Source organism: Hippopotamus amphibius, chromosome 5, assembly GCF_030028045.1.
Source record: "Hippopotamus amphibius kiboko isolate mHipAmp2 chromosome 5, mHipAmp2.hap2, whole genome shotgun sequence".
Classification (NCBI taxonomy): Eukaryota; Metazoa; Chordata; class Mammalia; order Artiodactyla; family Hippopotamidae; genus Hippopotamus; species Hippopotamus amphibius.
Window position 1 is genome coordinate 10,947,282 of NC_080190.1, and position 27,551 is coordinate 10,974,832.

General features: G+C 46.0%; 1 protein-coding gene across 3 annotated transcripts in view; it reads right to left on the bottom strand.

The window, feature by feature from the left end:
• Nucleotides 1-27,551, bottom strand: part of TACC2 (transforming acidic coiled-coil containing protein 2) — a 210,479-nt gene that overhangs the window by 168,316 nt on the left and 14,612 nt on the right. Inside the window, exons 1-4 of one of the 3 annotated variants that reach the window (XM_057735109.1) lie at nucleotides 20,489-20,620; nucleotides 16,212-16,290; nucleotides 11,784-11,843; nucleotides 1,419-1,531 (exon numbers count right to left, since the gene is read on the bottom strand). In XM_057735109.1, coding sequence (XP_057591092.1) covers nucleotides 1,419-1,531; nucleotides 11,784-11,843; nucleotides 16,212-16,244 — 206 coding nt within the window. In that variant the 5' untranslated portion in view covers nucleotides 16,245-16,290; nucleotides 20,489-20,620. Of the gene's footprint in view, nucleotides 1-1,418; nucleotides 1,532-11,783; nucleotides 11,844-16,211; nucleotides 16,291-20,488; nucleotides 20,621-27,551 lie in introns of those variants that run through there. The other 2 variants (XM_057735110.1, XM_057735111.1) reach the window with 2 other exon arrangements.

Genomic DNA, 27,551 nt, shown 5'->3' on the forward strand with positions numbered 1-27,551 from the left:
TCACAAAGATGGGTACCATAGAGCTGGACCTTGGGTCTCAGCCAGCAGTGACTTCCCTTGTGTAGGATTCCAGATCATTACATTCACGATCACTGAGAGCCAATTTAGACTGTCATCTGGTCTAGTTAGAGACAAATATCAAATCCTTTGTCCTGTTACCCTGGTAAAAAAAATTCATGCAGGTGGAACAGCCATGGAGGGAGCTCTGGGAGGCAAAGGATGCCCTCATTTTGCAAAAAATTGAGATCAAAGGTACCATTCAAGGCATAGTATGTGCCTCTCTGCGCAAAAAAGAATCCTCTGCCCTGCATGATCACCATTTCCCTAAAGAAATCCAATTTCATGCCAAGAGGTTCAAAGTGCCTCCTCTGGAAACCACATAACTGAAGCCATGCAGCAAATAACACCAGCAAGTGTGGAAATTCCTGCCACCAGGGGGCCGCTCTTACACACCCATGACCTTCCACAGTTTAAAGCCAAAGCGAAAAATGTTGCTCAAACTCTTAAAGTGAAAAGTGATTACAAAGCATTTGAGACCTAAAGTCAATGATGGGGGACTTGGGAGGCGGGGTGTGTATCACTCAATTTTGCATTTTTGGTCCTTGAAGATTTTGTGTCTTTGTTCCTTTAAGGCCTGTAACCACTGCCTCCCAGAAGCTGGGCTTCAATTTGTACAAGAGGGATCTTCTAACCAGAGCATGTGCTGAACCCCCAGGCAATTATTAATTGCCTCCAGTGTTCCTGACCCGTGTCCATCCTGGGGACAGAATGGTCACATCTGCTGGCCCTCTGCTTGTGAATGACCCCAAAACTGTGGTGCTGAACCCTACGTGGGGAGAGTCGATTGGATTCCTTCCCAATAGCCCAGGCGGGGAAATCAGGACCTGACTGTGGGTCAAAACGAGCGACCACTAACTGATGGGCCCCATCTGCACGGGCCACACTGTGCTGTGGCAGTGTGACCTTGCTGATTTCTGGAATTCATGCACCAGCCTCCCTGGGACTGAGTGATTGTTCTTTGAATCCTCTGTCTCATCCTCCGGTGCCCACCTTGGCTTCCGTGCTAGAATACAGACCCCAACTTGGCCACAGATCAGCCACCCCCGTTAAACCCCTTGTCAGCCTTGATCTTTTTATTGTAAGTTCTAACAATGAGGATAAAGACCTGGAGTGCTGTGGAGTGGAAGCCTATCATTACCCATTTCATCTCCAGGCAGGAAAACATTAATTTTCCAATCATGCAGGTCTAGACAATCACAAAGAGGTCTAGGAACCAAAGCTTGAAACATCTCACCACCGTGGACCATGGCATGGATTTTAGGGTAAAATTTCCTAAGCAAATGGACCAAAACAAACACTGAGCAGGCAGCGAGTTGGCCACACCTTGGGCTGTGTCAGTCCTCCGGACCGGGTCCTACCTGGGCAGGTCTCTGCAGTCACTGCCTCTGGGCTTCTCCTCCAGCCTTCTTTCTGCACTCTCACTGTTCCCAGGTGGTTGCACAGATCCTGCACTCCGAGCTGAAGAAGTCCTCTGAGCCACAAGAAAGAGAAATTGGAAAGGAAATCAAACAGGAGTCTCTGAAAACACAGAGACTTTATCAACGGGCTACTGACCACAACATTTAAGGGCCAGGTTTTTGGTGTGCTTTGCCTGAGGACCCCAGGCTGGCTTGATCTCCACGCTGGCTAAGCCCTTCCCTGTAACGAGCGCCCTGCCCTGTCCTGTGGGCCTCAGTCTCCTGATCTGTGAGTCCAGGACAGCAAGCATCCTATAGTGCAGTATCAAGATGGTACAAACTTCAAATCACGGTAAATTCAAACTCCAAGAGTTCCTGACTCTTCTGAGGAAGGTTCTTTATCTATATGATATTACTACCTTTGGGTGCATAGTTTACAATTTTTACTATGATAACTCCAGAATCACAATACAGAGTGAGTGACATTTTCATATCAGGGTCCTGAATTTTTAAAATTGTAACCCAGTTCCTACTTGTCTAACTGTCATGCAGGCCTCAGCTCCCAACACCTTCTGCAGCTAGGCTTCCCTTTCAATCACCACGTTATCTGCAAATAATTTCACAGATAAATCTCTTGCTCTTTATTCCATGATCAAGGTTTCTTTAAAGTAATTCTGGAAAGACAATGACATACCTAACGGCTCAGACAGATGCAAACAAAAGATGGAATCGGAGGCAAATCTTTGCTCTAACTAAAGGTGGAGAGGGGACCACGTGCTGAATTTCCTCCAGCAAAGGAAGTATAACAAAAGCTTAGATTTGTCTTTGAAGAAGGAAATAGGGTAGACCTTTCTTACTTTTCAGCCCCACCTCTCCTCCTAATAAAGAGGTAATCTGCAAGAAGAATAGCAATTCTCTCCAGCAAAAACATACCTGGATGGAGTCAAAATAAAGGCCATAGTGCTACCCACCAGAACAGCACACTGCACTTAGCAACACTGTTTCTCAGCACACTGCACTTTGCAACACTCTTTCACATCCTCTGATTCTTACAAAAGACTGCAGTGCAAGCAGGTAAAATAATGTTTGCCATTTTTCAGATGAGAAACAGAAGGTTAAGTGGCTTGGCCAGGTCTCTAGCCTTGATCTCCAATACTCTTTCCACAGTAATAACACCCAACACCTACATAGCACATTTTCTGATATAACAATAGTAGCAAACTTATTGCTATAAACACTTTCTATGTGCCCCGTACAGGTATCCCCTGATTTTCATGTTTGCTTTATGTAATTTCTCTATTACAAAAGACCTATACGTGTTTTCACTAACCAAAAGAAATCTCAAGAGGATTTTTGCTTCTATAAAAAAAAAAAAGACAAAAAGCAAAAATAGCATTCAGTATTTGTTTTGCAGCAAAGCTGATATAGAGGAAGCGAGAACCCCTAGCAGTATCAAGAGTGGCCCCTCCAAGCTCCCTCCCCGGGAACCACACTCAGCATCTCAGTATCAAGTTGCCATAGCTTTGCACTGTGTCTGTGAGCATCTGTGCTTTATCCAATTTATTTTGTGCATCCATTAGCAAGAGATGTCCTAAGGTAATTGCTTCTTCACTTTATGTCATTTCAGCTTACGAAAGGTTTCCTGAGAATGCTCTACTTTCAGAAAGCAGATAGCTGGGGAAACCTATACTATTCTTTTAAGTGTTTAACTTATTTAAGTTCATTCAACTCTTACAAAGACCCTATTTCACTAAGATCACTCAGCACAGAGAGGTTAAGCCACTTGCCCAAAGTCACACAGCTTGGAAGTGGTGAAGCCAGGACTTGGACCCAAATGGTTTGGCTCCAGAATCTGTGCCCTTGAACCCTGCTTTATGCTGCCACACCAGGCAGTGGAAATAGTTGCCTGTGATTCCTGCCATCTTCCTGCCGTGCTCCGAGGAACTGAAACAACTGGACATTTCTGAACAATGTGGTCCAGAGGCCTAGAGTCAATGCCCAGAATAGCCCTTGGCACAGAGAGGCATTCCAGAAATACTTGTTGAATGCATGAAAAATAGATTATTCCCATTTAGTCTGGTAGCCACTTCTGCAAATCGAGGGAAGCACACTCCGTCCTTGGAGCTCTTGCTTCTGCCACATTTCCTACAGTGTCTTTGAGTCCGCCCCACCCCTCCACTCCTCCCCACCCCCCAGCCCTGCCCAATTTCTGCATCCTAGCAACAGTACTAAGCCCTGCTGCTTACAGGATTCCAAGGGGTCTGTTGTGTCAACAGGCGTCACTACAAGCAGCACACGTTTCTAAAGTTACCCCTTTACTCTTCCAAATAGCAGCCTGGAAAAAAAAAATTGGCAGTCCTCCACGTGACGAACTGACTTGTCAAGCTGCTTCTTCAAATCTTTCCTTTGCTGCCATTGCTTGAGTAAACAAACAGCCTTTCTCTGGCTCAGGAATACTCCAGAGCTCTGAGTTTATTTTAAAGCAATCTTTGAACAGTCACAGCAACTTTCTAGTCCTGATAAATACACTTTATCAAGAGCTAAAGTGTTTCCCCATTAAAAAAGAAAAACTCCCCTGATCTTACCTCTTAAATGTGCCCCATCTTTCTGGACCACTGCTTATGGGTCATGCCAATAAAGAGATTTAATTAACACGGTTAGATCATGACTAGGGTGTCTTGCCAAGTCACCCACTCTTGGAATTAGCTTCTTTGGAGGAGCAGTGTGACTGCAGGTGAATGCTGGGAAGTAGACCAAAGGTCATCCCCATGGCATTAGGAATCAGATTTCAGAAACAACTGCCAGGAGGCCAAATATGGAGGAGGGACACATGTTCCATGCTAGGGCTGATCAGGGAAGGCAGATGCTCAGAATCAGTTCTGGTAGATCATCCCAAACACTTCTTTCTTTTTTTTTAATTAATTAATTTGTTAATTAATTAATTTGTTGTGTCTTCATTGCTGCGTGTGGGTTTTCTCAAATTGTGGCGGGCTGCTCTTCATTTTGCTGCGTGGGCTTCTCATTGCGGTGGCTTCCCTTGTTGCGGAGCACGGGCTCTAGGCGCATGGGCTTCAGTAGTTGTGGCACATGGGCTCAATAGTTGTGGCTCACGGGCTCTAGAGCACAGGATCAGTCGTTGTGGCACATAGGCTTAGTTGCTTCGCAGCATGTGGGATCTTCCCGGACCAGGGCTCGAACCCATGTCCCCTGCATTGGCAGGTGGATTCTTAACCACTGCACCACCAGGGAAGCCCCAACCCAAACATTTCTTCACCTCCCTAGCTCTCCTTGCAGGCACTTTGTCAGGCCAAGAAGGGGGAGGCCTCAAGGTCGGAATTTAGGCTTCCCCAAACAGAATTTTCTCATGTAATGTGGTGTGATATGGTAGGAAAAATGAACAAGCTTTGCAGTCAGAGAGAGCTGGGTTTAAACCCCCATCTTCTCTAAGAAGGTGGAGAAAATAAGAGAATTGAATTTGCATTGGGATTGGTGATTCTGCCTCATGCTAGGGAAGGGCTGAGTCTAGGCTTTAGGTTGACACAGAAGATTTTAAAAGATACGATGTAAGATACTAACTTTAGGGGAAGCTGCTGGAAGAGTAAGAGAATTCTCTCTACTACGGGGGTGAGTCAAAAATTATCTGTACTTGTAGAGAACAAACATATGGACACCAAGTGGGGAAAGTGGGGGAGGGGGTTGGGGGGAATGAATTGGGAGACTGGGATTGCCATATATACATTACTAATAAGAAACAAAATATCAAATTGTACACTTTATTTTTTTAAGCCCTTTTTGGAATATAAATGTGCACTTTAAATATATGCAGTTTACTGTATGTCAATTGTATCTCAATAAAAGTTCTTAAAAAAATAAAAAATAAAATAAAATAAATTATCTGTACTCCAGTTATACTAAAACTTCTATAAATTCTACAGCCAGAGTGTGGATAATTTTTTTTCTTTAAGAAATTTTATTGAGATACAATTGACACACAATAAACTGCATATATTTAAAGTGTAAAATTTGGTATTTTTTTTCTTATTAGTAATGTATATATGGCAATCCCAATCTCCCAGTTCATCCCACCCCAACCCCCCACCCCCACCCCCTGCCGCTTTCCCCACTTGGTAGCCACGTGTTTGTTCTCTACATCTGTCTCTATTTCTGCCTTGCAAACCAGTTGATTTGTACCATTTGCACAGCACGGATAATTTCTGACTCACCTTCGCATCTTTACAACTTTTCTGTAAATCTGAAAATATTTCCAAATAAAAAATTTAATTAGAATAAAAGAGTCATGGTTCCTACCCTCATAGAACTTACAGTTTACTGAATGAATGAGAGATCACATTCAATAAACGATATCCATCTTCCCTTCCTCAAAAGCATTGGCATCAAAAGTGGTAGGAATTACCCTCAAAGGACCCAGGAACCTCAAGGATGTCAGAGTTGCCATGTTCTGACATCTGGAGCCTGTGGGGAAAGGAAAATCTTTGGGACTTCAAAACCAGTGCTTAGTATTAATGTCCTGTATGTGTTTAATATTTTAGAAGCAGTATGGTTTAAAGAGGGCTGAGTAAGTTCAGAAAACCCAAATCATTTCACCTTTTGGAGCCTATTTCTTTTTTTTTTTTTCTTTTGGCCGCACCTCGTGGCTTCTGGGATCTCAGTTCCCTGACCAGGGATCAAACCCAGGCCACAGCAGTGAGAGTGCCGAGTCGTAACCACTGGACCTCCAGGGAATTCCCTGGAGCCTATTTTTTCTGTCTATAAAATTAGGACCCCAACCCCTGGCCTGCCTGCTTCAGTGCATGATGAGAGCCCTTTGTGAATATGGCAAAAAACTGTCCAAATGGAGGAGAATCTTTTTATTCAAAAAGTGGGGGTGTCAGGATAGCCTGTGACATCCTGTAAATTCTTACTTGATTGTATTTGAAATGCAGATATAAACCTTATTCTTTGCTCCTCTAGAATTTCTACATCTATTCATTTTCATGCTAAAGCAGCATGAGGCTTGATTCAAGAGTAAGGGTGCAGAAAGACAGGTGTAGTGGTTCAAAGCCAAGCTTTAGTGTTTACTGAGCCGTAAGCCTTCAGGCTCTGTGCCTCTCTCCAGTGTCATATGTGGAAAATGGGGATCGTATTTACAGGGTTGTTCTGAAGGTTAAATAAAACAATACAGGTGAAGCATGTAGCACAAGGCTAGATCATAGCAGACACTCAAATATGCTAGTTATGATTATAGAGAAGAAACCGATTCAAAACTCATTAACTAAGAGCCCCAGTGTCTAGCTCAGCTAAGAGCTAAAACAGTTAATCAAATTCTTCAGAAGATGGCATCTGGCCAAACCTGGAGCCACGCAGTTCACAAACTTTAATAATCACTCCAGCGAAAATTAGCACCAACCCTCTGGGCTGGGCCATCAGACGTTATAATAAAGGAGGTCTCTCCACTGTTATCAGCACTGAGTTCACGCTGTTTAATTGTCTTTGTTCAATTTCTTTCTCATTAAATCATCCCAGGTGCCCACCTACTGTCAGTAGAATATTAGAAGATGCTGTTCTTGCCAGTGCTGGCCTAAGGCTGTCGTAATGTTGAGTTCCTTGGGTTCCTCGGGAAATAGAGAAACTCCCTCCAAGTTGAACTGGGGACCCCAAGCATTTGTAGATTTAAACAACATATTCACATACTTAGGGGTCATTTATCTAGAAGCAAAATGATAATCACAGAGTTCCTAAACCACAGCCAACCTTAGCCTGTGCAACACGCCCAGGGGTGGCTCACACAGCACAGAGTCTCCTGCCCTCCTGGTCCTCCGTTCCTTGCATGTCAGAGAATTCCACAGTCTGAAGCCACAGTGTTGAGGTCGCCTTCAGGAACAAACCTCCAGCCCAGCTGCCTCTTGGACACTGAGCCGGAACCAGAAAAACCTGCCCTAATGAGGTCTGGGCTGGGGGAGGCGTGCCCAGTGACCTGCCCTCAATCCTGATCCCACCTGTTTCCTGCTCATCCTTCAGCTCCCCCGGAGAGCCTGCCCAGACACCCAGGGCCATGTCAGGTGTCCTTGCACTTGCCTTCTTGCTTTACAGCACTGACCACAGTTTCTATAGCTGAAAATCCTTTTTTTTTCCCCCTGGGACTCAAACTACAGAAACATCCAGACAATGGATCTGCTTTAAAAGAGTTTTTTAGGACTTCCTAGGTGGCGCAGTGGTTGGGAATCCACCTGCCAATGCAGGGGACATGGGTTCGATCCCTTCCCCAGGAAGGTACCACATGCCACAGAGCAACTAAACCTGAGCACCACAACTCTTGAGTCTGTGCTCTAGAGCCCATGAGCCACAACTATTGAGCCCTGGTGCCACAACCACTGAAGCCCACGCACCTAGAGCCCGTGCTCCGTGACAAGAGAGGCCACCGCAATGAGGAGCCCACATATCACAATGAAGAGTAGCCCCTGCTCTGCCACAACTAGAAAAAGCCCGTGTGTAGCAACGAAGACCCAACACAGCCAATAAAATAAATAAATAAATAAAAGAGTTTTTTAATGATCGTGTATTTTAAGTCAGACCATTATAGTAATAGGATTGACTGTCTTTCCTTCCCGACGCTGTCAGAGCCATAAAAGGGTATCATGACAACCCCAGAGCCAAAGGGAAGTTCAGAGGTGGTAAAGCTGGGTGGGATGGGTGTTGCCTTGTGCTCTGGAATCCATGTGCTCAGAGCTCAGGTGCCCAGAACTGAACACTCAGGAAAGAACACTGAACAACTGTCATGCCCACTTTCAGGAGTTGGGGCTGATGTGGCCCTTATTTCACCATAAATCCTTCTGTGAAAGTCATGATGCATGAATCCCCAGGAAGGGGGTTTTCCTGGTGGCGCAGTGGTTAAGAATCTACCTGCCAACGCAGGAGACACAGGTTCGAGCCCTGGGCCCAGAACATCCCACATGCCACAGAGCAGCTAAGCCCATGCACCACAACTACTGAGACTGCACTCTAGAGCCTTTGAGCCACAACTACTGAGCCCACATGCTACAACTACTGAAGCCCGCATGCCTAGAGCCTGTGCTCCACAACAAGAGAAACCACTGCAGTGAGAAGCCCACACACTGCAATGAAGAGTAGCCCCCGTTCGCCACACTAGAGAAAGCCTGTGTGCAGCAATGAAGACCCAACGCAGCCAAAAATAAAGTAAATAAATAAATAATAAAATAAAATAAATCTTAAAAAAAAAAAAAAAGAAACCCAGGAAGTGTTGTTGGATGGAGGATACTCTCATTATAGTGTCACATCCACCTCTGTTCCAAAGAGGACACACAAGCTAAGACCCTGACGCTCCTGGAGACAGCTCTCCTCGGCTCAGTGTCAGGCACTCTGCTGACCTCCCACCCCCAACCCAGTCACCCTCCCTCCGCCAGCCTTGGTTATGCATACAGCTTTCTTTTCATTTCCAGCCAACATGTCTGATGGCTGCAGGAAGAGGAGTCACCAAGAAGGAAAGGTCTGGGGCTTGGCTGTGAGTCACAGCCATGCATTTTATAGGGAGCTAGTAACCAAGGCTGCTCTGTGCTCCCACCTGAGAGCAGTCTGCCTGCCAGAGGGCCTCAGTGAATCAGTCAGTGGATGGAAGGAGCAGGAGTAACAAGTAGGACCCAGCATGCAGTGACAGGCATTTACAAGGGGATGGATCTAAGGTCAAAAGGCCTCAGTCACGAAGGAACCTTCAATAAATGGATGGAGTTGGTCCAGCCTGTGTGTGTGAATTTCCTCACCAATGACTTCTCTTCCCTTGGAAATACAGGTAGGAAACCAAGGCCAGACTACTAAATTTCAGAGTTCAAATAGAGTTTGTGCTGATGAAAGAAGAAATAACCGTGACTCTTCAGGGGGATCTATATATAGGACTATTGTGATGTTATTAAACTTGACCCCTTAAGATAAAATTGGTCAATAATTAATTCGACATATCAGTTGCTGCCAAAAAATTTCAAAAGCAAAAATCATCAAGCTAATTTGCTGGCCCACTGCCAAGAGACTATGAAGAGAGGTCCTACCATGCTGCATACTCCAGCTTCCCTCGGTGAAGGCATGAAGGTCCAGTCTACCCAGGTACCTGTTATGCCCCCAACTTCCATGCTCAGTACACCCCCTGCCTCATCTGACCTCATCTCCACCCCTGCACACACGCACTCCTTTCTCTGCACCCTTATCAGCCATCAGAAAAGAGCTCCCTCAACTCCCCCACCTCCACCCTCTCGATTCCGAGGAGTATCTGCTTCTGTCCTCTCTCCCTCAGTCCGCAGTGGTGGAAATGTCTCTCCTTGAAGCCCATGTTTGCTCCAATCCCATTCCCTCTCAAACATTCAAGGTCAGCCTTCCTTCCGTTGACCCTTCTTTCATCAATCCTCCATTGATCTTTGCCTCTTTCCCTCAAGCCCATCAGCACACAGGCATCCAGTATCTTTGGTCTTTAATTAAACCTTCCATGCAACTCTCTCCACTAGCTACTGTCCCAGTATTCTTAGGAAAAACTTCTAAGAAAAGTTCATAGAAAAACTTTCTTGGATGATCTACACATCTCTCTGTACTTCCTAATCTCCATTTCCCTCATCTGTCCTCTCCCATGCAATCTGCATCCCTGTCATTCCATTGAAACAGTGCTTGTCAAGGATCTGCAGGGCAATATGAGGCTTTCCTGGTCACCAGCTGCTGCCATATTGCCAAATCAATGGACAGGTGTCTGCTCCTTACTTCCCAGAAGCAATATGCTGCCGCTAAACACTGTTTCTTGATATTCTCATGATCTCTTAGGTCCCTCATTTTCCTTTGTCTTCAGCCAGTTCCATCTCCTTCAGAGATGTTCCCCTGCTTCCCCCGGTCTTATGTCTGAATGTTGGAGCATCTCAGGAATTAGTTCTGGGTCCCCTTTCCCAACTCTCTTACTCTCTCCCAGGTGGTCTCATCCAGTCACATGGGTTTGCATACCTGTGCTGATGACTCAAATATGCCTCTCAAGTCCTGTCTCTTGTGTATCTAAATGCCTGTTAGATCTCTTCATTGCAACTCCCAATAGGCATTCAGATTTTATGACCAAACCAGAACCTTTGATTCTCTTCCTTCCCCCTAAATTTTCCCCTCCTCCAATCCTCCCAATCTCAGGAAATGACATTCCAATCTACTCAATGGCTCAGGCCCAACACCCAGGGCTCATTCTTGATTCTGCTCTTATCACTACCCCCAAATTCAATCCATCATTAAGATTCTTCTCTCTGCCATCAAAATATATCCCCAATCCAGGAACCCCCTTCCCTGCCACCTTACTCCAAGCCGTAATCATCTATGCTTTTGACTTCTAAATAGTGTTTTAATGTCCCTCCTCTACTTCTGCTGTCTGCCCCCTAAAGACCAGCCCTATTTTTAAAATCTTCAACCTGTTCACGTCACTCCTCTGCTGAAAATTCTCTGGAGCAGTTTCTCAGAGTCATCTGAGAAGCTGGCTTCTGGGCTATAATCCTCAGTTTGGCTCAAATAAAACTCTTTTCTATTCTTTAATTGATTGTTTTGATTATTTCATCAACAGCACTAAGCAGACCCTCTGGTAGTCACCCTTGGGGTGGAGCTGCTCTTTCCTTAAGGCACGGAGCACATCACGTGGGTGACTAACACTCCTCTTCCTGGGTGTGCCGAGATTTCACAGCAAGTCACATTTTATTGCCTCCGCCTGACCACACCCACCAGCATTCACAGCAAGCTGGACGCTGTCTCCCGGAAAAATCTCCATGAAAGGGATGCAAAGCTCCCAATTTGCCCTCCTCCCCAGTCAATGGCAAACCCTTTGAGCAGAGATAAAACGCGGGGACTCAGCCAGCTGCATTATGTACCAGGACACTGATGGCTCTTGAGAAACCAATCTTCCTTAGGACAAATCAGTTTTGCCCACTGGTGGTGAAGGGGGGGGGGCCACCATCCCACACTCAGCCTCCCTCCAGGACAAAGGAAATCAAAGTAGAACTGTTTGGCGAGGTAAGTATTAGCAGCTGCGTTACCTTGAGAACATAAGCCTTACTCAGCATCTCACAGCATGTCAACCGAGGCAGATCTTGGAGAGACACACCAAACTGTTAGTTTTAAAAATCCAAACATATATTGCAGATTTCTACTGTTTTATCACTTATTTGAGGTGGGTGGGAGGAGGCAATGAGAGAAGGAGGAAGAGGAGGAAAACTAAAAATGCAAACGAACACACCACTCCAAAAGTCTGCAACCATCTAGAAGTTAGGCAGAGGGCCGAGAGCAAGCCACGCAGAGCACATCTCCCAGTACCTGCAGAGGTTCAGGGTTTGGAGGCAACAGGATGATGTTATTCAAGCTGGAGTCCTCTTGCTGAAAGCAAAGTGTCTTGCTGTTAGGACAGGCCACAGTGAATGGTATCCCCCCCCAAGTACCAGAGCAAGAGCCTAACCTGCTGGGGTTGCTCCCACCTCACCCACGGCTACCCAGGGGAAATTAGACAACAGAGGGAGAGGAACCTGCAGCCCAAGGCTATATGAAGGCGGCGAGGGCCAGGACTAGGCAGGCCATCCTGTCATCCTTTGTACCAGTGACGTGGCTGGTTCTCAACGCCTGGTCCTTAATCTGTCAACAGAGGTTCATTCAGACCTGCATCTTGCCTTCTAAGAGTTCACTTGTAAGCAGGATGCAGGCACCTCCAAATGCATCTTTACAGAGAAAAGCTTCTGAGAGAGAGGACTGGGAGCATGGCTGGGATGGGGGAGCAGGTGGAGGCAGAGAAACCAGTTTGGAGGTGTTTGCAGTGATCCAGGTGTGAGGTCACAGGGCTATGACAGTGGGGACAGAGAGGACAAAAGCTGTTAGAAAAAACTTCATGGATCTGTGCTACATTTTTGTCTTTTGAGAAAGTGCTCTAAGCCACGCTGATGGGACCACCATTACCCTGGGCCCACATTTCCTCTTCAGGTATGGGGACATGACTCAGGCTGTCCCACATTTGGGGACACAGTGATTGATTAAGAGAGGGCACATGATAGATCGGGGCCCATCAGATTCCTTAGAGGGAGCTGATCAGAGGCTGGACCATTAGCTGGAAGAAGCACGGAGCTGCCTATGGGGCTGGGAGCACCTCCCTGAGGACCAGGGCATCACGGAGGAAAGCAGAACAAGATCAGGGGAGGAGAGATCTCCAGTGTCATCTTTTGAACCTGTGGACTCAGTGACTTACTGCAGCTAGATCCTCTCTGTGGACCTCTCAGTTCTATAAATCAGACAAGCCCCTTCTGTGCTTATGGCCATTGGAGATGGGCTTCCATCTCTCACAACCAAAAACAGTCCTGATTAAACAGAAATTTAGAAATCTAAATGGCCAATCCATTAATCAATCAATCAATCATAGAGTGATTTATTAAATATGGAGAATGGGAATGGGTGGAGTTAGAGGTGACCCCCAGGTTTCTGTCTTGAGTGGTAGGATAGGTCATGGTACCCAAGAGGGGGAATGCGAAAGGGGAGGACCAACTGAGCTCAGGTTTGAAGAGCTCAGGGTGACTGTGGGTCCCCCCAGGCAGACATATCCAGGAGACAGTGGAAGGACAGGTTTGGAACCTCAACCTCACCCTGAGTCCTGCAGCCAAACATACTTGTGCTTCATTTCCATTTGTTTCTCCAAAGAAGATAAACCTTGTTCTGATCCTGGAATCCTAAAGGCAACCCCATGATGCCCCACTGAGTCATGTTTGGCTGAGGTTGGAGATGTGAAAAACTGTGGTGCCAGGAAGACACCTCCTGTCTGCTCCAGGAGCAGGGGACTGGGGAGGGAGGCTGGGGTTGGGAGCTGGCAGGAGATGAGAAATGGGGGAAAGGTATAATAGGGTGAGAGTTTTTAAAGCTCTGAGCATTTTTACCTTTCTATCAGTAAAGATCTGAGACACTAAGATATTCATTGCTTGCAAGAGTATAGTGAGATGGGCTCTCATATCCTGATGAGAGACATACATTGTCATCACTTTTCTGGAAAGACTTTTGTATGTAGATATAGCTATAGATGTACATATATAGCAAGAGGCTTTCAAAAATACTTACCTCCATTCGATGTGCCAATTCCGTTTCTATGCATCTATTCTAAATAAGCCAGCCTTCAATTCTGGACAGTGTGGTTTAATATAGGTAAAATATGGAGAAAAAGTACAAGCTACTTTAACTTTGTCTATATTCAGGTGGAAGTTCTCAGCTTAGGGAAGATACAAAAAGCACTATGTATAAAAAAAAAACTGATATATTGTACCTGGTAAACACTTTTCTGTAAAAGACCCTGTTAAGAGGATGAAAGACAAGCTACCAATGGTAGAAAATACTTGCAAACTACAATTGGACAAAGGATTAGTATGTATACTATGTAAAAATTCTCAAAACTCAACAGTAAGAAAAATCCAATTAGAAAACGGGCAAAAGACATGCACAGATATTTCACCAAAATGAATACACAGATGGCAACAAGCACGTAAAAGATGTTCAACATCATCAGTCATCAGGGAAATGCAAATTAAAACCCTAACGAGATATCACAACACACACATCAGCATGGCAACACCAAACAGTGACAACACCAAATACTGGCCAGAATGCAGAGAAACTACATCACCCAGACACTGCTGGTGGGAGAATGTAAAATAGGTCAGGGATTCTAGCAAACAGTTGGGCAATTCCTTATAAAAGTACACATGCAACTACCGTATGACCCAGCAACGCTGCTCTTGGGCTTTATGTCAGAAAAATGAAAACTTACGTTCACAGAAAAAACCTGTATGCAAATGTCCATAATAGCTTTATTTGTAATAGCTCCAAACTGGAAACAATCCAGATGTCCTTCACTAAGTGAATGGTTCAACAAACTGGAGTACATCTATGCCAGGGGGCACTACTCAGCAATAAAAAAGAATGAACTACTGACACACACAACAATCTGGATGAACCTCGAAATCATGCTGAGTGAAAAAAGCCAGTTCCAGAAGGTCACCTACCATACGATTCCACTTATATAACATGGTATAACACGCCCTATCTCATCTCTATAGAGAGAGAGAACAAATTAGAAATTGCCAGGGGTTAGGAATGGGGCACCAGTGGGTGGTGGGTGTGGCTATAAGGGCAAGAAAAGGAATCTTGTCTCTGGAAATGTTCTGTAACGTGACTGTGTCAGTGTCAGTATCTGGGTTGTGATTTGTACTCTAGGTTTGCAAAATGTTGCTCCTGGGGGAAACTAGGTAAAGGGTACATGGCATGTCTCTATATTATTTCTTACAACAACATGTCAGTCTACCATTACCTCAAAATAAGAAGTGTAATTTTTAAAACTTTAAGATTTTTAGAAAACAAAAATATGGGTTCCTGATTTCTCTTGAAGAAATGGGAAGGTCTTGTAACCCTGGACCCACACTCCTACTTGGTGACCATGAGCTGGATTTGATGGTGGTTGCCTCTTTTAGACAATAGGACAGGACTGCTCTGTTTGCCGCAGCCCCCACTTCTCCCTATTGTCTCCCACCCAGTCATTTAACACAATTACTGTTTCTTGTCTGTCCCTAAAGATTGGAGTTTGCCACCTTTTCTTTTCTTTTTTCTTCCTTCCTTCCTTCCCTCCCTCCTTCCTTCCCTTCCTTTCTTCCTTCCTTCTCTTTCTTTTCTTTTTCTTCCTTCCTTCCTTCCTTCCTTCCTTCCTTCCTTCCTTCCTTCCTTCCTTTCTCTCTCTCTCTCTCTCTCTCTCTTTCTTTCTTTCTTTCTTTCTTTCTTTCTTTCTTTCTTTCTTTCTTTCTTTCTTTCTTTCTTTCTTTCTCTTTCTTTCCTTCTTCTTTCTTCCCTTTTTTGCCCCCTCTCTATGCACAGCTTGCAGGATCTCAGTTCCCCCAAGCAGGGATTGAACCCAGGCCATGGCAGTGAAAACCCAGAATCCTAACCACTAGGCCACCAGGGAACTCCCCACCTTTTTTATTGATAATTCCTGTTTTCCTGTTTCAGAAAAGAAGATCGTGGTGAGCAAAAAGGCAGAGGGAAAACAAATTGCCTTAAGCTGGCTTTTAGGTCTAGTTTTTTCATTCAAAGAACCCAATGCCATTAATCCACTGTGTGTCAGATCAATGGGAAAGTGTTTCCCTGATTTTGTTCACCAGGGCATTGAATTACAACTCTCAAACTTGAAAAAAAAATGGATAACACTACAAAATCTGAATTTATTTTAACATTCCAGCCATACGCACAGTTAAGCAAAGCTTATCCCTCAGTTGTGAAAACCTTCCCTAACATGGAAATGATAGTTCACATTTGATCTGCTCAACAGTGGTAGATTTTAAAACCACTTTTTCAGAGCCATAACTATTTTTGGCAGGGGGGAGGAGCTTTTATTTACCCTCCTCTGATGCATCCATGTAGGTAAGTTGATGGCAGGGAGGGGCATGATCCTGGAAAAAGTGCCCAACTCTCACATGTCAACTTTAAAAGTACAGAATAAGAAGTAAAACTAGTTTTTATACAGTTTATAAAATTAGGTCTAGACACTATGAGAATTCTGAAAATGGAATGAAAACACCTACATGGACACGAACATGCCCCATGTATCTAGCCACAATCGGAGTTGTAGCTCACTCCTTCCGGGGCAGAGAGGAGATGCTAGAAAAAAAAAAAGTCTAGTCAATGTCACTCAAGAGACCCATGTAGGTCAAGGGGAAGCCCCGTAACACCCACCTGGTTGCCTGAGGTGCTGTTCTCGTTGCCCATGGTGATTCAGGATGCCAGGTGTCCCTTCGGATTTGATCAGTGGAGCCTGGAAGAAACGAAAGGTTATACACATCTGTAAAATTGAAGACAGTCTGAGCCTTTTCCCGCTGCTCATCTCCCCAAACTCAAAAGCCAGGTGATGGGAAGTGTTTATCTCTACAGTCCCATCATGGAAAATTGCTTTTGAAGGGTTTTTCTTTGCGACGTGCCACCCAGCCATCTTTCCCAGTACAGGCTGGTGTTTTTATTCCCATCCCAGGTTGGCAGACACTTCTGAAAGACGAGTTTGTTACTGAGTCTCTGACTTAATGCCAATGTACACATATACGTATATACACAAACGGAGTGATAAAAGGGGCCCGTTTGCCAAGGACAGCTTGAGGAGCACCGCTGTCAGAGTGTTTTCTGTTTCTAACTGTGTTCAGTTTGGAAATCCAGCATGTGGCTGGCTTCCCAGTGCCGAGGACAGCAGAGCTGGGTGTCCAACATGAGGAGGCATGAAATCCACTGCTCTGCAAAAACATGTGGTTTTTATATTTTGACTCTAAACACTTGTTTCATCAAATCAGTTTCACTTCTGCACATATTTCTATGAAGGCAGCATGGTTTTCTTGCTGAGGAAAATGGGTAGTTGCAGCCAGACGGAATAAATAATCATGTAATGTGGCTCACTGCCGGGACACCCAGGCATTTCATCGGGCTCACTTAGGGACATTTTTTTTTTATTATAAATTTGTTTATTTTTATTTATTAGCTGCATTGAGTCTTTGCTGCTGCACGCGGGCTTTCTCTAATTGCGGCGAGCAGGGGCTACTCTACATTGCGGTGCACAGGCTTCTCACTGCTGTGGCTTCTCTTGTTGTGGAGCATGGGCTCTAGGCACACAGACTCATTAGTTGTGGCTCATGGGCTCTAGAGCACAAGCTCAGTAGTTGTGGCACATGGGCTTAGTTGCTCCACAACATGTGGGAATCTTCCCAGACCAGGGCTCGAACTCGTGTCCCCTGCATTGGCAGGCAGATTCTTTTTTTTTTTTTTTTTTTTTTGGCACACGGGCTTAGTTGCTCCGTGGCATGTGGGATCTTCCTGTAGCTGGGATCGAACCCGTGACCTCTGCATTGTCAGGCGGATTCTTAACCACTGCGCCACCTAGGAAGCCCGGCAGGCAGATTCTTAACACACTGCGCCACCAGGGAAGCCCAGTGACACTGTTGATTAATCATCTTCATAATAAGGGTGCTTCCCACAGAGCCCACAGAGAAACCCAGGACGTCTGCTGACATCACCCAACATACTTGCAGGAGATCCCATAGCATAAGCAGGACTGGGACTACTTGTTCACTTTTTCTAGGTGGAGAAACTAAGTTACAGAAAGCTTTTAAAATTACAGGGGCTTCCCTGGTGGCACAGTGGTTGGGAGTCCGCCTGCCACTGCGGGGGACACGAGTTTGAGCCCTGGGCCGGGAGGACCCCACATGCTGTGGAGCAGCTGAGCCCGTGCGTCCCAGCTACTAAGCCTGCACTCTGCAGCCTTCAAGCCGCAACTACTGAGCCCAACTGCCACAGCTGCTGAGGCCTGCTCGCCTGGAGCCCATGCTCCGCAACAAGAGAAGGTACCACAAGAAGCCTGCGCACCGTGACAAAGAGTGGCCCCCACTCGCCGCAACTAGGGGAAGCCCTTGTGCAGCAACAAAGACCCAACACAGCCAAAATAGATAAATAATAAAAAAATAAATCTTTAAAATTACAGACTTTTCAGGGACTTCCCTGATGGTCTGTGCTTCCATAAAGAAGATGTGGTACATATATACAATGGAATATTACTCAGTCATAAAAAAGGAACAAAATTGGAACATTTGTAAAGACATGGTTGGACCTAGAGACTGTCACACAGAGTGAAGTAATCAGAAAGAGAAAAACAAATAGCGTATATTAACGCATATGTGCGGGATATAGAAAAATGGTACAAATCAACCTGTTTGCAAGGCAGAAATAGAGACACAGATGTAGAAAACAATCATATGGACACCAAGTGGGGAAAGCAGAGGGTGGGAGGTTGGGCGGTATGAATTGGGAGATTGGGATTGCCATATATATACACTAGTAATAAGAAAAAAGATCAAATCATACACTTTAAATACATGCAATTTATTGTATATCAATTTATATCTCAATAAAATTCTTAAAAAGAAGAGACTCTGTGCTTCCAACTCAGGGGGCACAGTTTCCATCCCTGGTTGGGGAACTAAGATCCCACAGGCCACACAATGTGGCCAAAAAATAAAATAAAATAAAAATGAATAAATGTAATTACAGACTTTTTCAATACATGCACCCCTATGTTCATAGCAGCGCTATTCACACTAGCCAAGACATGGAAGCAACCTAAATGTCCATCGACAGATAAGTGGACAGATATACGTACGAAGAAGATGTGGTACATATATACAATGGAATATTACCCAGCTATAAAAAAGAACAAAATAATGCCATCTGCAGCAATATGGATGCAACTAGAGATTATCATACTAAGTGAAGTTAGTCAGAAAGAGAAAGACAAATATCATATGATGTCACTTATATGTAGAATCTAAAATATGATACAAATGAACCCATCTATGAAACAGAAACAGAATCCTAGACATAGAGAACAGGTTGGTGGTTGCCAAGGGGGAGGGGGTTGGGAGAGGATGCAGTGGGAGGTTGGGGTTAGCAGATGCAGGCTTTTATATGTAAAAGGGATAAACAGCAAGGTCCTAGCGTATAGCACAGAGAACTAGATTCAATATCCTGTGATAAACTATAATGGAAAAGAATACTTTAAAAAGTATATATGTGTATATATATGTATGTATAACTGAACCACATTGCTGTACAGCAGTAATTAACACTACATTGTAAAGCAACTATTGTAAATCAATCAATAAAATCAATTACAGACTTTTTGAGCTGGAGCCTTAGAGATTACCAGTCTAATCCAGTGGGGAAACTGAGGCTTCAGAGAAACCCAGGGGCTTGCCAAAGACCCAGTTTGGGGACGCCGAAGTTGGAAATAGAACCCAGTCTCCCGCCTTCTGATTCAAGATTTCTTCCTGGCAGCATGGCTGTCATCATAGCATTTCCTCAGCAAACTTCAGTGATGGACTTACTCAAAATAAAATGTGTCCATTGATTTGCTTAGCCATTCAACCAACATTGAGTGAGTAGCTACCATGTACTATGTGTAATCAACAGTTACGGGAAAATAAAATATAAGTATTTTGAACAGGCCTGATTAAAATCCCCCAAACTGAGAAAATTATGAGTGACATCACTGTAGTGATCAATTCTCTCCCTCCTAACCCTTTAATCAAAAAGTTGCAATTGTTCAATCCTTTTTTGCCATTTGCTGTTTATGAGATGGACAAAACAAAAGGAATCATATACTCACTTACAGAAAGTAAAAATTTTCATTTATTTAAAATCCGTTACTTCAGGACTTCTCTGGTGGAGCAGCGGTTAAGAATCCACCTGCCAATGCAGGGGACATGGGTTCGAGCCCTGGTCGGGGAAGATCCCACATGCCTCAGAGCAACTAAGCCCGTGCGCCACAACTACTGAGCCTGCACTCTAGAGCTTGCGAGCCAAAACTATTGAGCCCACATACCACAACTACTGAAGCCCGTGCACCTAGAGCCTATGCTCTGCAACAAGAGAAGCCACCGCACCGAGAAGCCCACGCACCACAACAAAGAGTCGCCCCTGCTCACTGCAACTAAAGAAAGCCTGCACACAACCACAAAGACCCAAAGCAGCCAATAAATAAATACATTTATACCAAAAAATTAAAAAAAAATAAAATCAATTACTTCAGTTAATTTTTTCTGTTCATTTGCAAAATGATGCCTTCTTAGGAAATAATGTTGACTCTTATGATCACTGTGCCCTTACCCGTGATCATAACTTCCTTGTATCTGCCAGGCTGAACCACATGCAGCTGAGACACGTGATTGGATGTACTATTAAGTTTTGAAACTCATTCACCAAATAAAATTCAATAATTTTCTTAAGAACCAGACCCTCTGAATTAGACCTTTAAACTGGCTTTTAAAACTACTTCTGGCTCAGTGTAAATTTCAAAACCCCCGAGGGAGGGCCTGGTTGGGTCCAGAACTCTCTCCCCGTGACCTCTAGAACTGTCCCCCTTGGGCTTCCCCAAGACCGGAGAGGAAGTACCACTCTCTACCACTCTGCCATCTACTTACGGTCGGGGATGGTCTGTGACTTTGGAGGCTGAGGCCCACGGAAATGTGCGTGTCAGCAATTGGACTTTCTCCTCCTCCATTCAGAATCGAGCGAGGTCTAAGCAGAGGCCCAGACCCACCTCAACCCGTTGGGCAAACAGCCCAAACAGTCTCCACCCACAACGCTGACACAAACCAGCTGCACATCATACCTGGGCAGAGCCGTGCAGAGCCGCAGTGAATACACAAACGCGCAATCAGCATTTCCCAGCCCACTGAGGCCAGGGCCTTTCATGCAGAGGATTTTCCCGTTGGTACATGAGCAGGGCTCCTTTCAGAAAAGGCTTATCCAAACTACAACTGGCCCCTGTGATCTGATTGGCTGCACCTAGGGGAACAGGACTGTCCTGCCCCGGGAGCAGGGGCACTGTGAGTCACTCACTTGCTCTTATGCTTCAGAGCAGGGGACAAACCTTTCTTTCTAGAAAGGACGAAAATGCTCCAAGGGCTTCCTATTTGCACCTGGGAAAATTCCGCCGTAAATAATGTGGAAAGACAAAGAAAACTTGTGGAAACATGATGACGCCAGCAGTCTGGCACCTGTTTATGGTGTGGGGTGTGCAGAATGTACTTACCCAGGCGTGGCTTGTTTCAACAAGTGAAGTTGTAAAAAGCAGCAGGCTTGGCCAGATCGCTGGTAGGCAGACCTGCCCGTCCAGGGTGGAGGAGGCCCTGCGGCTCTCGGGTGGGACTGGAGAAAGGCAGCCCCCAAAGACCCTCCTGCTCGGCAGCCTCCTTCCTCCCTGGATTCTAGTTAACAATCAGCCACTCTTTTGCATGAAGGCAGCCAATTTCAATATACACACATATATTTTTGTAATGGCAGGGACTTTCATTCATTCTGCAAAAGCCCCTTTCCCCTGCCACACGGTGCGGCCCCTCCAGGGAAACAAGTTAGCATCTCATCAAAGGTTTCCTGGAAACCAGGTATCCTACCAAGCTCAGACAAGTGTCAGGAGCTCCTTGGAGGGAAAAGCTGGATGTGGAGGAGGATCTCCGTGCCCCACTTCTGGTTCAAACAGAGCACAAGTGTGATGTTTCAGTAGATAACGGATAAGCAAACTGTGATCTAGCCCTACAATGGAATATTATTCAGCCATAAAAAGGAATGAGATTCTGACACATGCTACAACTTAGAGGACGCTTGAAAATATTGTGTGAAAGAAGCCAGACGCAAAAGATCACATATTGTGTGATTTTACTGACATGAAATGTCCAGAATGGGGGTAAATCCTGAGACACAGATACGCGAATTGTGAGTGTATCAAACACCACTTAATTGCTTACTTTAAAATGGTTACTTTTGTGTTGTGTGAGTTTCACCTCAATTTTTAAAAGTGAGTGTGTTTCACATCTTGAGATTCTGCGCAGGATGCTGTTTGAAGGAATAAATTTACCACTGGGGAAAAAAGCCTGACAACTGCTGCTCTTGTGTTTATTAACACAAGGTTTCCGTAACCTTGAGGACTGCAGGGATAAGAAACAAAAACCTTTGCCTACCCCCACCCGGCCACCCATCACAAAATCAAAAGAGAATTTTTCTAGGGAAGGGAATCTTCTTAAGCAAAATATCTTGGGTGAGCCAGTTGGGAATGAAGAAATGTCCCAAGCAAGTCTTCACCAGGTGAGCAAACGTAGCAAAAACCCTGACAAAGAGGAGAGAATCGGGGGCTCCCTCCCAAGGAGAAGGGAGAAGAGGGGGAGGGGATGGCCAACCAAAAAGCCAGAGTCCCGTAAGGACCTTGAAGGTGGGGAAGGTGCAACATTCAATTTTCAGTTGTGTGCCTTTCAGCAACGCAAACTCCCTCCAGAGCCACTCCCACAGTCAGCGCTGCAGCCTCACCTGTCACCGCCACCACTAGCCCCTGGACCACCACTACCACGCTGCTGGACACTGAGCGGCGTGGCTGACACCTGCCTCACCACTGCCGTCCTGGCCACCACCGGGCGCCAGAGGCTGCCACTGCCACTGGGGAAGAGAGGGAATGCATGTACGGACTTTCCAGCTTCCATCCCAGGAGCTAGCGCTCTGTCTCTGATAACGACAGATTTTCCAGGCCCGGGGGACCGGCCCAGAGGCCGGGCACCACGGAATCCAGCGTGCCCACATTCCTTAGCCGCCACCCGCTTTCCTCGAGGCAGTACTCTGACGGGAGCCCAACAGCAGTCTTATCATTGTCTGCACACATTCGTGACGGGTCAGCGTCCCTCTCTTCGTGCTGTTTTCTTCCAAGCTGGACATCCGGCGGCTGACCAGGTTTCCACTTCCTGCCACAGGTGGCTAAATGCATGTGTATGAGTTCCTTCATCTGTCTCTGGGATCAACCTCCCCTCGGAGGCAGGATAGGGTGGTGATCGTGAACCAGCCTCTGGGGCCAGACCACTGCCCTGTGAACACCAACTCCACCACCCACCTGATGTACCAACGCTAGCAAATTATTTAACTTCTCTGTGCTCTATTTTGCCATCTCTAAAATGGGGACCAGGGACTTCCCTGGCGGCCCAGTGGTTAAGACTCTGCACTTCCCATGCAGCGGCCAGGGTTCCATCCCTGGTTGGGGAACTAAGATCCCACATGCCGCACGGTGTGGCCAGAAAGTTAAAAAATAAATAAAATAAGATGGGAATCGTACAAGACGTACCTCGTGTGACTATGGTGAGATAATTTCCATAAATCTCTTGCAATAGATTAAGCACTAGATAAGTAGCTGGCTACTATATTATTATTGACAGTGGGTCTCTTTGGAGCCTCCAACAGACAAATCCCGCAGGGAAACAAAGCTCATGTTAATGTTCTTTTTTATCCCTTCAGAAAAATCATGAATTCAGATGCTACTAATTAGAAATTAGCACATCAGCTAGATCGACTTGTGCACTAAAAGAAACAGATGTTGATGAAGACTGTTTATAACATAGGCTCAGTGAGAAGTTCATGGTTTCAAGAACTTTGACCCAGCAATTTACATTGATATATTTTCTGGGCAAGTGACACATCATTCCCATCCTGTCCCTCTACACGGCCATTGCTGGGTGTCTGATCTTAATTTAGCTAGAGTTACTCTATGTCCCTGGGTGGCTGAAACTGTACTTGTTCAAAATGATCCCTGGCTTAGGTTTCTGATTTATTCCAGGTATCTTGCCACAAGCAAGACTGCATTCACAAAGGTTTCTTCTACCCACTTGTTCTGTGTACAGTCTAGAGAGCCAGCTAAACCTCAACCTGGTCTCCTGTCGATTCAAATACAAAATTCGTTTTAAAAGATAGCTGTTTGCCAGAATTTTTATTTTTCGCAAATAAATAAATTTTATTTATATCGGTGTCACATCATCACAGCTACAAATATAAACCAGGACAGTCTTTGACTCGTTCATTTACTCACTTGTCTATTGCATAAATACTGAGCTCTTTCTATGTGCCAAGCACTGAGGTATTTGTGTTCTCTTGCATTTACAGCAAAGCTACGAGGTAGGTTTTTTCTTTTTTTATGCATGAACAATTGAAGCCCAGAGTCGCATGGCCAAAGCCCAGGAGAGGGTAAGAGGAAGGATGGAGTCTGGTGGCCCCAACCCCAGCATCCAATGAACAACGCAATGCTACTGCCTTGGAACGTTTTTGTCAAGAGCTCAAAGGTAATTGACTGCCCTTATCACTCTTTCATTTACTTCTGTAGCCGAGCATGGAGTTTCTAGCTGTTGGCAAGTGAAGCTGCTTGGGAAGACCCCAGCTTAGGGATCCTCCCTTGCTGATCTGAGAAGGAGGTGGAAGGTAAGGTTTGGGCTGGTGACGAACCACCAAGGCTGGGGCAGCATAACGAGGCTGAGTAGCCAGAAGCATTGCTGAGAAGAGCCAAGGGCATCATTAGGGGAAGTGGAACCTGGAGCCAAGTCTGAAAGAGGAGGGGTTGGAGCCGGGAGAACCAGCCTGGCAGCCAAACTGTGCAGAGCAGCACATGGGTGGAGGACGCGGCTCAGAACCCAGACTGCTGTGTCTGGGCTGATTTTACCTGCTGTGTGCAGGGCGGGAGGCACAAGGAGCTGGGGAAGTGCAGACGAGATTACACAGGCCCCGTGACGGCAATGGTAACACGTGGGCTCCGAGAGGTTTTGCAGCCCAACTCCCACTGTCCCGCAAACCATCTATTGGGATGTGTTGCTCCATCAGACAATCTCATTGAGTATTCTATTCAGGGTTTTTAATTCTCTATTTTAAAAACTCTTTTTTTGGACATGAGAAAAATGTATCTGTTTTAAAGGCAATGCATTTTGATTCTTCCGCTGTGAGTCATCGCCTTATTAGTGTTGGAAGCATCTTGGAGATCATCTTCTCCAGCACAGATGAAGACGTGGAGGGCCTACAGCGTGGAAATGATTACCCATCCTCTCACTGCAAGCAAGGGCTGGGACCAGAACTCCATTCAGACAGCCTTGCTCCCAACAGGCAGGTTCCCCTGACCGGGCCTCTGCAGCCTCCGCAGTTGCCTCCAGCCCAGCCCAGCGAGATCAGATGAGACCCACGTTTCCTGCATGGCATTGCCCTCCAGCCACAGTGGCCTCCAGCCATTCGGGTCCTGCGTCAGCGAGGATGTGGGAGGCACTGACTGGGAGGTTCTGCTTGCTCTCTGGGGCTGAGCTGAGGTTCACCTGACCCAGCAGCTGCTTTGGCTGCTTGGCAAACCCAGTGCCCTAAGCCAGCTGCTCTTCCCAAAGGCGGCCCCAACCCGCATCCCTGGCAGGCAGGAGGCCTCAGCTCCTCCCTCCAGTGGCTGAATTCAGTTGTTCCAGCTCCCTACCTTGCGCGGCTGAGCACGGAGCTACTTATAGCTCTGTTATCATGTTCCTGTTTGAATACACACAAACACCTGTAGCCTGGGAAAGGGATTTATTAAGAGACATCACCTGCTTTCTGCTCTGGCAGGGGCCCTTCCTGAGAACCAGGGACCTGGCTGCTGTGGGGTGTTTAAGTAAAACTACAACTCCTTTCATATTCTCCCCTTAGCCTCTTGTCTTCTTCGTTCTCCCATCTCTGAGGCCACCAAGAAACTTTGATGTGAAAAGTCCAGTCTTACAGAACCTAGAAATCACCTACTGTCATGCCATGGAGATCAGACACAAGACTCTGCTGGTGAGCGGCCGGGCCAATTACTAAGTTCTTGTTTCTCAGTTCCAAACCCACTGTGTTCAGATGCTGGGAGTTTCTGAAAACCCCATTTCTGCTTTGCCAACTGCTCCCTGTGAGGCTTTGCCAGGGGAAGGCAGAGGCCAGAGGAAGAAAGAGGAGGAAGCAGGGCACACTCCTTCCTGTCTGCTTCCTGCTTCTGGAAGCATCACCCCAGCCCCACTGCTCCCCCTCGGAGCAGCAATTCCCTCCTGGGGCAACAGTGAAGTTCAGTTTGCTGTTCTCCTAACTCTCACAGAACTAGCCTCGTGGACACCAGCCCCAGCTGACAGAAATCCCTCCACAGAGGTCTGAGGTCCCCATCTGTGGGGCCCCTCCTCCAAGCTTCTAAATAATAATTCCTACTTCTCTTTGCTGCCTAAGCCCTAAGTGTGATAACTGCTTCCTGCAGTGGCTACCTGCCATCATCCCACAGAGTTTGCCTTTTGCCTTTGCATTTACCTAGATAACAATCCTTTATACTAAGTTCCCTCTGTTAAAATAACTTGGACATTTCTGTCTCCTGACTTGACTCTGACTGATATGCTGGCAGAGCTGGGATCAAACCCAGGTCTTCTTTCTCTTGGTTCAGGTATCTGTGCATTGGAACCCAATAAATGTGTGTTCGATTAAATGAATGAGTAAAGCGAGTTCACATCACCATCAGTTTTAACTTTAATGAGAAGTTGTTTAGGGACTTCCTAGGTGGTGCAGTGGTTAAGAATCTGCCTGCCAATGCAGGGGACACAGGTTCGAGCCCCGCTCTGGGAAGATTCCACATGCTGCAGAGCAACTAAGCCCATGCACCACAACTATTGAGCCCATGTGCCGCAGCTATTGAAGCCCACGTGCCTAGAGTCTGTGCTCTGCAACAAGAGAAGCCACCGCAATGAGTAGCCTGCACACCACAATGAAGAGTAGCCCCCGCTCACATCAACTAGAGAAAGCTCATGCACAGCAACAAAGACCCAATGCAGCCAATAAATTAAATAAATTTATTTTAAAAAAAAAAGGAAGTTGTTTAGGATTCCACATCACCAACAACAAACTCACCCAATCACAGCCTGGACCGTCTGTCAACCGAATGTCAATCTCTATCACCAGCTATTAGAATTGGGAGGGGCTACAGCTCTAGCTTATGACTCGCTACCTTTCCACATCTCGGCACACACAATTCCATCACCTTTATAGAGCCCCTGATTGGGGACAAGGCTGCTGGTTGGCTCATGCACTGCCCAGGCCCCACCTGGCCACACGAAGAGTTGAGGATATCAAAATCTTGTGGGACTTCCCTGGTGGGCCAATGGTTAAGACTCTGCACTCCCAGTGCAGGGGGCCCAGGTTCGATCCCTGGTCAGGGAACTAGATCCTGCATGCCTCAGCTAAAAGATCCCACATGCCACAACAAAGACCCAGAGCACCCAAATAAATAAATAAATATTACAAAATCTTGTGCCATGTCTGCCCAGCAGTGGGCCACTGCCCTAGTGTGGAGAAGCAGTGACCTAATCTAAGGCTTCCATTTTACAGATGAGGAACGTGAGGCCAGAGAGTTTAGGTAACTGGCCCAAATGTAAGGAGCCTCAGCTGTCGGCTGGAGTGGCTCAGCTCTCCTTCATCCTCCAACAGGCTAGCCTGGGCTTCTTCTCAAGCCTAGCACAGAATTCCTCTTGGGAAGGAATAATCTTGGTTTAGGAGAAGAATGTGATTTAATCTGTGCAGGGGCAAGTATTGGCGGGAGCTGAAGCTCAGTAAAAGGAGCTGGTTACACGACTCCCCGTGTGAAATGAGAGTACTTGAGGTGGAAGGTCAGAGAAGAGGTCACAGGGTCAGAGAAAGGAATTGGGAACCGGAGGAGATGAACCTGGG